At 40.6% G+C, this 13,246-nt stretch overlaps 1 protein-coding gene across 1 annotated transcript in view; it reads left to right on the plus strand.

Moving 5' to 3' along the window:
- The window catches only part of MTUS1 (microtubule associated scaffold protein 1), a 104,356-nt gene that overhangs the window by 37,684 nt on the left and 53,426 nt on the right, over positions 1-13,246 (plus strand). Inside the window, exons 4-5 of the mRNA XM_033159831.1 lie at positions 3,208-3,393; positions 11,376-11,510. Of these exons, the coding sequence (XP_033015722.1) occupies positions 3,208-3,393; positions 11,376-11,510 (321 nt within the window). The remainder of the gene's footprint in view (positions 1-3,207; positions 3,394-11,375; positions 11,511-13,246) is intronic.

Raw genomic sequence — 13,246 nt, forward strand, 5'->3', positions numbered from 1 at the left:
CTTGGGTTCTCATCAGCATTTTTGAGTATGTAAAGTTAGCTATCAGCATCATAAACAATGAAGTAAGCCTGTTTGCGGTGGACTGTATTGCAGGAGGAAATAAATTATGATCGGCAGCTGCCTAAAATTTCTGCCCTGACTAAGGTGCTGAAATAGTGTAAGGATTGAATTTCTCAATCAGCAATTTCATATTCTCCATGCAAGATTTGGACAAAGAAAGCTTCGGTTGATCTATTGCATACCTTGGTGTTTCTTATCTGGAAACTGGATCTGTTGCATTGCCACCAGCAAGAAAAAGCTCTAGAATGGGATGAACACAGGGAAATTTTCCCCATCAAACCTCTTTGACTAATCCTCTTCATCCAGATGTCAAATGTTTGGAAGCATTTGATAAGCTCGGAAGTTAAGAAGGCTCATCAATCTTTCTCTGTTCCTTGTCAAAGGATATTGTGATGCCTGTTTGCACGATGAGGGGCTGAAAGTCCAGTGGCTGTCAAGATTTTTAAAAAATGGTAACAGCAATCAAAATAGCCCATGTAAACCATTAGAGTTTAATCTAGGCGATTTGGGCGTTTTGTTTTGGTTTTTTGTCACCCATAACTGTTTTTTGCCAGGGCTTGCCATGGCTTGAAACCAGAGAGAATAAGATCTCTGAATAAGGTTCCTCATACAGTGAGTTTCTACCCTATCCCCATGGTATGCTGCATCAATAGAATAGAAACAGGATGCTTATTTTAATTATTATTAGGATGTAGCTTGTCCAAAATAAATCTGCATTTAAAATTGGTCATGCACCTGCTTCTGATAAACAATTCCTACCAGTCATGTTGATAGGCTACTTGTGTGGTTCCATTTTCCGTAGACTTCCAGGATGTTCATTTGACATCATGTGTGTATGGTTTTTTTTAGTTTTAGATGTAGCATTGGTAAAACAAATCCATATAAGCTGCTTCTTATTTTTAAAAGTGCTATTGATCTTGTTATATGCACCTATAATAACTTTGTTCCTGGAGCGCACATAGCATCTTAGAGTGGATTTTTGGGGAAACTGGTGGTGGTAGAGAGAGGCTTAAAACCCACCCTCTCTTGGGGGCTTCTACACCAATTCTATAATGCAGTTGATGTAGTGTCCTTTTTTAGTCATGCATGCTACTTGTGCTTTCTATTTTTCCAACAGCAGGGTTCACTGTCCACTCATTTGATGATGGTTTACTTGGATAAAGTCAGTTTAGAATGTAGGGAGAAAAAACAATGAAACAGCTGTCTGGACTCCCCCCCCTTGTGGTTTTTGGGGGTCTTATTTATTTTTTTAGATCCACCAGTAACGTAATTTATTCTTGGTTTCCCCCCCATGCCACACAAATCTCGTAACGTCTCTTTGCCACTCTTGAAGCGTTCTGTTCAATGGATCTGCTTGAAATAAAAACATCATTTTTGATAGCACATCCATCTTAATAACTGATATTCTTCCCAACAATAAGAGGTTCATATTCCAACAAACTTCCAAATTTCTCTTAATTCCTGTCCATATTTTAATATAATTGTCCTTAAAGATATTTATATTATTGGGTGTTAAGGTATTTGACCTTTTTCTCAGTTAAGTCCTGTCGTGTCTAGTAACTCCTTTTTTACTTGATCTGTTCAAGTTGTTTAAGTTAAAACAGCTAGTTAACAAATTCAAGTGGCAGAAGCTTTTATTTTGGGAATTATGGGACTAGAGTTACCTAAGCAATGTCAACATGTATTTATGTATGTGACCACTGCTGTTCGAGTGATTTTTGCCCAAAGATGGAAAGAAGAAAATGTCCCAACCAAAGAAGAATGGCAACAGAAGTTATTTGGAATACTCAGAAATGGTGAAACTTACTGGAAGAATAAGAAACAAAGACGATAAACTTGTTAATATAGAATGGAAACCGTTTGTTGAATATTTACAAAAAGAAATTAAACAAATTGAGACATTAGCAGGATTAAAGTAAAAATGTGCAGTGACAGAAAAATACGTTGATTATCTGGGATAAATAATAAATAGGGTTAGCTTGGAAATGCAGTAAAAAGTAGTATAGATATAAGAAACCGCAGAAAGCGGGGGAGGGAAGTCAAAATATGATGTGTGGAATAATTTTAATCTATGTTTGGTGTTGTAAAATGAAAAGTATAAATAAAAATTAACAATAAAAACAAATTCAAGTGGTAAGTAAAACTGCAAAAGCTATTAGGGTTCCTATGCTATCTTACAGTGCCATCTGGTGTTGAGATTTGGCGGCATTGTGTTTGTGTGTGTGTGTGTGTGTGTGTGTGTGTGTGTGTGTTTTAATCGCCTTTGCCAAATTTGTGCTTTTGAGATTCTGTCTCTCAAACAGAACTAATCTTTTAAACAGCTGACTTAAAAATGGAATTGGGCAGCTGATGATTTTGCAGGAGACTTTCAGGGCATGAAATGCCATCATTTCTAACGATTCCCCTCTGGTGAGCAGCAGCGCATCTTACCAACCTCTAAACTCTCCGAAGTCTCATAGAGTTGGCACAGAGCTCTTGAATCTGCACACCTGCCCCTCAGAACGGGTTAAAACCTGCACTTTTGCAAATATCTCCAAGCCCACTTCTGGTCCTTAGGACTGTTTCTCATAAATGACAAATAACTGGTGGCGCATTTAGGAAATTGGCAGTGCATTCAAGAAAGGTGCGTGCGGGTTGGTTTGAGGGTGCCAAATCCAGCCAGAATGGTGCGGAGGCTTGAGTTACTGGAGTTGTGCTGAAAATGTCCTTGCCACTGAAAATTCCTTTTAGAAAATACTGGCTGGGGAGTCTACATTCAGATCCTCATACAGTCATTTAAGTTCATTATCTTCTAACTTATCTTGCAGGGTATTTGTAGGATAAAATGAGACCGCCTAGGTACGCCACCCCGAGCGTCTTGCAGAAAGAACAGGAAACAATGTGATAGATGCTGATATTTGCCTGCTTTGTGCATCCTTATTTTGGGACATTTTAACACAAAACAGCTCTCCAGAATCACACCTGTTAGCTGTCATGACTTTTAGCTTCTGCCATATCATTATATTTACTCTTGCGTAATTTCCCCAGCTTACTAATGCCTTAATGAGACAAAAGCAAGACTTCTAATTTAATTTTTAAAAAACTGTTTTAGAGATTACTACTTTTGTAATCTTTGTTAGTGACTCACTCCCTTTTTTATGCTGGCAGGAACAGAAACGTGTTCTCCCAAGGGGAGGCTTGCATCTGTGAAAGCCTTGCCAGGATCTTGGACCAGTTCTGCTAAGCCGAGTCCCAAATCAAAAGTGCCTGTCAAAGGTCAAGGAATACGGAGAACACCTAGCATTTCCTCTGTCAGCAGCACTCAGAGTGACCAAAGTGTACGCAGCAATAATTGTAAGTCATTTTTTTGTTAATCCATCTCTTAAAAATATATATATATTAGTTGAATAAAACCCTAAACGGCTTAAGTCTGTCCTTATGGCACTGATGGTGTTGTGGCTGTCCTCATCCTTGAGATGTTACCCTAAATAACAGGTAGAAAGCAATAACCGGAAAATGCTCGTGCTGTTGGACCCCTGATGTTTGCAAATGTGTACCTATGTCACTGAGCAGGCGACACACTCCACCAACGGCGATGGAAATAACCTGTGGTTTAAGACTAGCTTTCATTGTAGGATGCAGTCTTTATGTACAACATTGTTCCTTTCTGATTTTACAGCAGGTGTCTTCGTTTTGTTAGGCTTTCAAATATGTTGCTGCTTACGAGCTTAGACCAATTTTTACAAGCACGCTGTTTAAGTACCATTAAGGAATTAATACTAAACAGCCCCCTGACAAAGCTTAACTGTTGCCTGCTTTGATACTGCCTTAAACTGTAGGGTTTTTTTGGGGGGGGGTGTAGCAATGGTGGTACATATTGAAGCAGCTCAAATCTTCTGTATGGAGAGGAGAGATATTATGCTAAAACCTTCTTGTGCTGAGGAGGCAAACTGCAGCACGGCTTTTTTTTTTTTTTTTGAAAAAAAGGTTTATTGCATTTCCCTTTACTTCCTCTTTCCTTTAAAACAAATATTCCCTGTGTACTATTTTCATTAAAAAAAACATTTAAATTTTGCAGCATTCATCTCTCCTACAAACAGATTGGCTCTGAACAGACAGCCATGTTGGGGTTGTGTTTTTTTTTTGGCTGCACAGTTTACTACGGTGCCTGACTCACCTAAGGAGGTTGTAAATGCTCTGTTCCGTTTTTTTCTCATACTCTGCTCTCGTAACAAAGGGGAGGTCTTTTGCTTCATAACAAAGAAATGTGGTGGTCTCCTATTCAGATTAATTGACGACTGTTTCTTAGCTTGATGGCTAGTTGGCTTAATCTGTTTTGTCTCCTGCCTTGAAGCTTACAATTTTTTTCCACTCTAATTCACTAAGAGCAAGCGTGGGGAATACGAGAGAGGGTTGAACATGGCTGCAGTCTTTCGGGCTTTGAGCTTGCTTTGATCATTTTAAATGACTATACCAGGAGGACTTCGCAGTTGCACAGAAACTGACTTTTCTCCTCATATTTTCACCAATTCTACCCTAACGCCACCGGCAGATTCAAGGAGCCACTGCGATGTTACCTTATTGACCTTGCTGGTAGTGGGATCTTACAGCTTTTGTATAATCCCTTTGTTAGCCACATTTACTGGGAGAAGAAGTAGGTGATCATCCTTTTTAAAACATATATATATATATGTATATATATTCAGGGGCAGAATGTGTTGACTTATTGAATAAAATGAATGTGTTAATTCTGCATGTGTTAATTCTGCATTGCTTTTTAAAATTGTGGTTTAGGGAGGGGGGGAGGAGGAGGAATGTGTTCAGTTTCTGTCTAACAAATGTAAGCCTGACCTGCCGTCTAGAGCCGTAATCAAATCTGGGGGATATTTTAGCCGAATGCATTTCCAACTGTAGAGCTTTGTTGTTTGGATATTGCACCCCCCCTTTTTTTATCTCAGACTTAATTTCACACCCACACACCCACTCCTTCCCAAACGTGTGTGTGTGTGTGTGTGTATGACTATACTGAGCACAGTTTGGAATCGGACGCATCAACAGCGCATGGGAGACACCATATAATCTCACAATGATACGTTTTTGGAGCATTCTAAGGTCAAAGTAAGATGCTTGTTCAGTAAAGCGGTTGAAATTTAAAAAACAGTGCATATCTGTAAATTAACTGTAAAATGACCTTTTTCTTAAGGCAAGTGCAAAGTAACAATTCTGTCGCTTTGTGTGCCCGATGCTTTATGTCATTTTCTCTCTCTCTCTCTCTTTTTAAATGTAGTTTCTGCAGTGTGTGTGTGTTTTGAGATTGGGCTGTTCTTTCTTTCTCTTCCCCCCAACCCCTGCCCATCAGCCGCCACCACCACCGGTTTTAAGGAAACTGCCTTCCCTTCAGCAATGGTTGAAACTGAGTTTATGCAGAGTTTTCAATAGAACTGTTCTTGTGCTATTGTCAGGAATGGTGTTTCAGACATGCTGGAGAGGGCAATGAGATGAGGAAGGAAGAAAAAGGCCGCCTTATGCAAAACTTGTATCAGAACAGCATTATTATTTTAATTGTTAGCCGTTTTATGGAGGGGGGGCTGCTGAAGTGACATGAACAAAATAAAATATAAATGAATAAAATCAATTAAAACCCAAATTTAAACTATGTACCATCCAAGAATACAGTAAGGACTAGTCCTCCCCCCTTTCCACTAAAATATGAGTGTCGCAGCAGAGGGTCACATGCCCCAAAAGTGTGGGTAAAATAATACTACTACTTCTTATTCTTATTATTTATACCCCACCCATCTGACTGGGTTTCCTCAGCCAGTCTGGGCAAATCCCACCAGAATATTAAAAACATGATAAAACATCAAACATTAAAAACTTCCCTAAACAGGACTGCCCTCAGATGTCTTATAAAAGTCAGATAGTTGTTTATTTCCTTCACATCTGATGGGAGGGTGTTCCATAGGGCAGGCACCACTACTGAGAAGGCCCTCTGCCTGGTTCTCTGTAACCTCACTTCTTGCAGTGAGGGAACCGCCAAAAGGCCCTCAGAGCTGGACCTCAGTGTCTGGGCTGAACAATGGGGGTGGAGACGCTCCTTCAGGTATACTGGGCTTAGCCTGGTGCCTCAAAACGGAGAGTGATGGTGCCAGACATGGAGAGCATTCCACAGACTGGGAACCCACTACTGAAGAAGCTTGTTCTCATATTTCCACCCTCTTCACCTCTCTTGGATGTGGCACACAGAAGATGGACTGTGATGAAGGCTGTACGGTCTGGGCTAGTTCATGTGGGGGAGAGGTAGTTTTTGAGGTCCTAAGATGCACTTTGAATTGAGCCTGGAAACTTAACCGTTAGCCAGTACAGATGTGCCAGAAGTACTGTCATAGGATCAGATTTTCTGGTCCCAGTTACTAACCTACTCTCTGAATTTGCCCTAGCTGTAGCTTCCAAATTGTCTTCAAAGGCAGCCCCACATATAATGCATTGCAGTAATCTAACCTAGATCTTACTTGAGCATAGATAGTTCAAGCTCGATTATATTAACTATTGGCAAGCTTATAAAGTGTGTTTTACTCCTTGCAGTGTCTCAGTTGTATTCTCAGCAAATAGAGTAAACTATGTCGTCATTGACAAGACTGAGAATGACCACTGGGCTTGGAATTCTTCCAAAAATGAACGTTGGCATTTGCATAGCAAATTTATTATCTTGCTGGATTATCTTAAATTCTGCTAAGTCTGGCATGTACAGGTTTTGCCTGCAAACAACTCAGCAAGTTTGGCCTTAGCTTAAGGTAGTCAATTTCTCACATAAGTATTGGGGGGGGGGGAATTCTTATTCGTTTAGTGATACAACAATATGGAGAGGTTAAGCCTGAAAATTAACAGGTTGTCAGGATCATTTAGCCAGGTTGTGTCTTGAACAGGCTGAACTGTCCATCTCGGGTAGCAGGATACACATGGAAGATGAAAATCTGGTCTATTTTTCTTGCCATATTTCCTGGCCACCGAGAAGGTACAGAAAATTATATACTCCTGGAAAATAAGCTAGGCCAGCAACCTGCATGCTATTAATTGGTTATTACCATCCTGGCATAGGCTAAATCACTACTGAGGACATTTGAAAATGATTTGATTGCACATTTCATTCAGGCATATTAGTTTATATTACACTGTGCTAATTCCCTTTGAACAGTATCTTTAAACACTGTTACGGTAACAAGATTCCTTTGCAAAGACCCAGTGCGTTGCTATCACTAAACTAGGTCAGTAGACCACTCTTTCATCATGATGAGTTCTGACATGCAGCAAGTCTTGCAGACTTGAAGCATCAGATCTGCGTTGCCAGCAAACAAGTATTCTAAATGTAATTAAATGGGCCTTCTAAAAATAAGAAACAAACATTGACATGCATTGAAGATTTTGTGAGTTAGGGCCATGGGAAGGAGAGTAAGTTGTGAAAGCCCATTGCCTTATTTGACAGACTTGTGTTCTGCTTGTCTAGACTGTTGTACTCATCTAATCTGAGTAAACACATTTGTAATATGGTTTTAAGTCAGCTGTGCAGAATGGGTTTTTTTTTTTTAAAAAAAAAAAAGTTTTATGTTTTGGGTTGTTTTTTTAAATGCTGGAACAGTGCCATCTTGAAGAAACCAAGTGCCATGCAGTCTTTCTCCATATGTATCTATCAATACCATGAGATCATTATCTGAGTCCCATCTCTATGCGCCCCCTCTGAAGGAGGTCAGGAGGGTAGAAATGAAAGAATGTGCTTTTACCGTGCAGCCTCTGCATTTATGAAATGCTCTCCTTAAGAGGTCAATCCGATGCCAGCTTTGTCATCATTTGGGTGCCAAGCAAAGGTGTTTGTTTTCCCAGGCATTTGGGCAGCACCAATTATATACAGTGGTACCTCAGGTTACAGACGCTTCAGGTTACAGATGCTTCAGGTTACAGACTCTGCTAACCCAGAAATAGTATCTCGGGTTAAGAACTTTGCTTCAGGATGGGAACAGAAATTGTGTGGTGGCGGCACAGCGGCAGCGGGAGGCCCCATTAGCTAAAGTGGTACCTCATGTTAAGAACAGTTTCAGGTTAAGAATGGACCTCCAGAACGAATTAAGTTCTTAACCAGAGGTACCACTGTACAGTTAAAGCTTCTTTTTTTAAAAAAAAAAAACTAAGCTTCTGTGATTTTTATTTATTGTAGGGTTTTTTTCTTGGTTGTAAATCACTTTAGGTGGGAGGCAATACATAAATTCAACAACCAAAGCTAACCTAACAAAGTGTCATGATAGAAAAGCTTAAATGTTTTTGCAGCAACACAACCATGGGTAGGCAAACTAAGGCCCGGGGCTGGATCCAGCCCAATCGCCTTCTAAATCCGGCCCACGGACAGTCCGGGAATCAGCGTGTTTTTACATGAGTAGAATGTGTCCTTTTATGTAAAATGCATCTCTGGGTTATTTGTGGGGCCTGCCTGGTGTTTTTACATGAGTAGAATGTGTGCATTTATGTAAAATGCATCTCTGGGTTATTTGTGGGGCATAGGAATTCATTCATGGTTTTTTCCCCAAAATGTAGTCCAGCCCCCCACAAGGTCTGAGGGACAGTGGACCGGCACCCTGCTGAAAAAGTTTGCTGACCCCTGAATTACACAACTGTATATCACCAAGTGCCACAACAGAGTGTTTGGAGGACTGTAAATAATTTAAATACTAGAGTCACTTTCTGCTTCATTTAATAGATGTTTGTGCTATTGTCTGACCATACGTTTTCTGTAACATTCAATGGGGTTTTACACATCACAGTAAACATGACCCTAGGGTCCGGACTAGTTGAGTGGTTGATACGCATTGCTTGAAATATGAATGTCCTCCAAAAATTATAGCATAGATATGTCTGGCCAGTTGTAGAAACTTGGGGACCAGTTCTATTCCGTAATTTGTGAAGTATCTCTTAGTTCGTTCAAAATGAACATAAAAAGGATAAAGGGACCCCTGACAGTTAAGTCCAGTCGTGGACGACTAGTGGATGTCAAAACGTATTAGAAGCAGTGCTTTTTTCGGGGGGGGGGGGGGGACGACGCAGCGGGATGCATACCACTAAACATTTTGTGAATCTTAGGTTTGGCCTCATTGAGGGGCAGTATTTCAATGAGTAGGAAAATGAGAGTAGGCCTACCCCTAAACATTTTTTAAAGAAAAAAAAAGCACTGATTAGAAGTACTGTATGTGATTTAAAAAAAAAAAAATCTACCAGATTTTTCTGAAATGAGTGGCTCTTAGCTATGGAAAGTTGCATGACAGTGCTTTCATGTCTTCTTTAAGAACTGTTGTCAAATGATTTTCACCAGAATCCCATATGCTGCCCAAATGAGCAGTTTCCATTATTGTCCCACATTCTGTATAATGTCCATCCTTGTGTTAAAAAACACTGAAACACTAAACATACAACATCACATTGAACAATAGAAGCATAGTGCTAGGATCTTACTGTGACCATAGAGAAAAAGAAGTCCAGACAGTACACTGACGCTTCCTTCTTTACAGGTGCTGTTTTTCTGTTTCAAGCATGTGGTGTCTGAGGGGGTATCCACATGGAGGCTTTCATGGCTGTCTGCTTTACGGTTGTTTTTCCTTCCTAAATCCAACAGAACAAAATTCCCTTTCCCTTTTCTTGATGTTGCTTTCCCTTTCTACGAAGGTAAATTACGTTGGTGCAAAATAAGGGCATGGTCTTAAAATAAAGTGAGCAGGCTTTTAAATAGAGTTTCGGACTAAAGAATGAACAGTGTTCAACATAACTGGATTGCTGTAGTTGTCAAATACCTGCAGCAGGGGGACTGGGATTTGGCTGCTCCTGCAAATGTGGCTGTACATCTCCTGCCAACCCTATCAAGTAGGGTTTCGATACTGGTGTAAATCATGATCCAGTCGGAAGGAATGTGAGCAGACTGAAGTTATGCACAGGAGAAGGAAGGGGCTGTGATCTCCCATGACATAAGAGATCAGGAATGTTGTATGTACACATGCCTTTATATTGTGGCAGAAGCTTTTTGTAGGCTAGGGTGCATTTCGTAAGATACATACATGTTTTATTTCTTTGTGAACATGTGCTGTATACAGCCGGTATGAGCTGCAAGCAGTATTGTTCCAGGATTTTTTTTAATTCTTCTTTTTTTATGGGCTGCATGCTCTTGGCTTTGCTATTTCCAAGCAAAGCCCCAGTGGGAGATACTTTTTTGCAGTATGTTAGAGAGGAGTGAAGAAGCATCTCAGAAAGCGAGTGCTATTTTCATATGAAGCAAAAATTGAAAGTCCCACCCCCCCTCCCGAAATGACTAATGGTAGTTCTAGAGTTGGTGTGTTTCCTCCAGCTTCCTCTTCTCCACTCCTTAGTGGTGCTTAGAGCACAGACAACAGTGGCTCACTTTGTTTAAAAATAGGAATTTCCCAACAGGAAAAAACTTTGTAAAATCTCTGCCTTGTTTCATAAGGACGTTATATGGAGAGTGGTATGAATAAGGATGCAGAAGGGATACACTAAATATTGGGTAGTCTCTGAGATTAAGAAAGTGGCCATATAAGCTAATAATAACTGGTAAGAAGAATGTAATGATACAACTATAGTGCCAAATAAATGAACAGTCCAGGGAAGCAGACCCATTGTGTAGAGTAACGGGAATTATAAAGGGACAGCAATATAGAGGGAGGAAAATCTGTAGGAAGAATAATTTTGGAACTCCTTTCAGGAGTGTACTGTAATGAAAATGTGGTAGCTTGTCTCAGTCCTCTTACAACAGCCACCTAAAGTTAAAAAATACATTATGGCATTGTTAAACCAGATAGGCATCTTTGTATGAGGGATGCCCCCCCCTACAAGTAAGTGTTTGTGTGTTGGAGACTGGTGGATTGACTAAATCTATGTACACAAATGGAGTATATGCATGTTACATTGCAACTATTTACACAACGGTTTTGTAGTTGTTTCCTTTGTGTCCCTAGGTCTAGGTATGAGCAGCTCATCAGCACCTGATGCTCAGTCTATCTTAACGCTGTAAGGAATACCTGATTTTAATGTGCCTGTTGACTCTCCATGTACAGATATATTTCTAACAACAGAGGATAATACTTGATACATCTGAAAGTGTATACCATAATAAATTTGTTAGTCTTCAAGCTGCCGCAAGTCTTGTTGTGTTTGCTGCTGCACTAGTAACATCAAGACTTCTATGATAGCAGAAAGAGTTTCAAGTGTTGAATATTTGGCATATTTTTTCTTGCTATGTGGTACTTAAACTGAATTTCCTTACGGCTTGTATTTTTCCTTTATAGCTACAAGTGCCACAATTATAATCAGAAATGGAGAGTGGCCTTCGAAGTCGCTTTGTCAAAATGGCACAGCTGAATCCATCTTTCTAAAGCCCATTCCTAGGCCGAGAGTGCTTTCCCTGAAAAGCACCCCAAAAGGTATCTCATCTCTTAAGCTTGCTTATGAACTCCCAGCCTTTGTCCCCCCCAAAACAGGAATAAATCTGGCAGGGGTGGTGGCGCTCAATTAAATCTTAGATCCCAGGCCCTTGGAATAATGCGCCCTGCATTGGCCAGCCTGTTCCCTTAAAATTTGCTCAGAGTGTAAATAGAGCCCACAGCCCCTTGCCTCTCCCAGAGAACATCTGATCTTTAACAACCCTGATCCTAAGCTGCAGTAGCATGGACCAAAATGATCTTGGCATGTGGGAATTTACAAGAATTACTGAGCTTGGCCACCATACACATCAAACCCAGAAATCAAAATTACACAGTTTTATATAAAATAGAAGGAAGGGAAGGACACAAAGGGTCAAAACAGAATACTGAAAAACAATCAGAGCTCTGCGGCTAAAAATTTGACTTACCCCAAGCTATTGGTTTGATGATAGCATAGTGTTCTCAGTCAACTTAGGAGTAAAGCAGTGTGGTTGCAGGCTCTACAATGGTCAGTGATAGAGAAACGTAGAATTGTAGAGTTGTAAGGGACCACAAGGCCCATCTATTCTTACCAATATATTTCCTGGACCCCTACATTAGAAAGGGGACAGACCCCGATGTGAGGGCAGGGACAAAAACTCGCCGTTGGTCAGGCTGTTTCCAGCGAAGCAGAACCCAGACATTTTGACAGGTAGAGGTTTGGCCTCCCTCTGGGATCAGAGGAAGATGATTATCTCAGGTGTAAATTGTCACCGGGATCTCCCATCTCCCTGCCAGATAGTTTAAATTAAATATATTATGGCTCTGAAGGCTAGCCTTGCTCAGGAGAAATGGAGGGGCAGGAGGAGACCAGTGCCTTACATGACAAGCCCTACTTATTAGTTCCGAGATTTATGACTCTTGCAAGCTTAAAAATAGAAAAGATGGGATATTTTAATTTTAAAAACCAGGCATATGTTTTCCCTCAGTAAGAGATATGAGATGAGGAAGCTACCAAATCACCACCAATGAAGCACATGCTGGAACGTTGATGGATGATTGTCTAACTGTAGCTGAGGAGTACGTCTGCTTGTTTAAATACCAGCAGTGTGCTAGTTTCTGTACAAACCATAGAAGTGCGTAGTCCCAGCCAAGAATTCTTACAGGTCACGCTAGGCAGCTGAAATCAGTGGAAGGGAAAAGGTCAGGGGCTAATTAAATGACTGCCATGTGATCTCTTCCAGCACAAGATTAAAATAGGTGATAATCCTTGTGGGTGGGGGAAGAGAACCCTGAAACTATTGCAGCTGCATTTCTTAGCCTTAAATGACCGGGGGGGGGGGGGCAGCCTAATGTCTTCATAATGATTTTTCTAGGCTGGAAAGCAGTGTTCTTCCCAGTTCAGGCAAAGACCATTATGGTAACCTGGACAAGGATTGACCACATCTACAAAAGATCTCTGTAGGCAGTAGTAATAATCAGAATCCTTAATATGGATCCCCCCCGCCCCCGTAAATCATATGGAATGTTCTTGATCTACCTGGAAAACAGTTGATCAATTGCGGCAGTATTGTCGCAGAACCTTGATTCGTTCCAGGTGTGATCTGGAACCTAGCTGAATGTAGTCTCTTCTGCTGATAAATTAAAAGTACAATTAGTTGCAGGTTTGTGTGGGGGAGAAAAAAATCTTAGGGCTGTTTGGATGATACCTTCTCTTTATAGTGTGTGTGTGTGGGGGGGGGGGAGAATAAGCATGC

This window comes from Lacerta agilis, chromosome 9 (assembly GCF_009819535.1).
Source record: "Lacerta agilis isolate rLacAgi1 chromosome 9, rLacAgi1.pri, whole genome shotgun sequence".
NCBI classification, from domain to species: Eukaryota; Metazoa; Chordata; class Lepidosauria; order Squamata; family Lacertidae; genus Lacerta; species Lacerta agilis.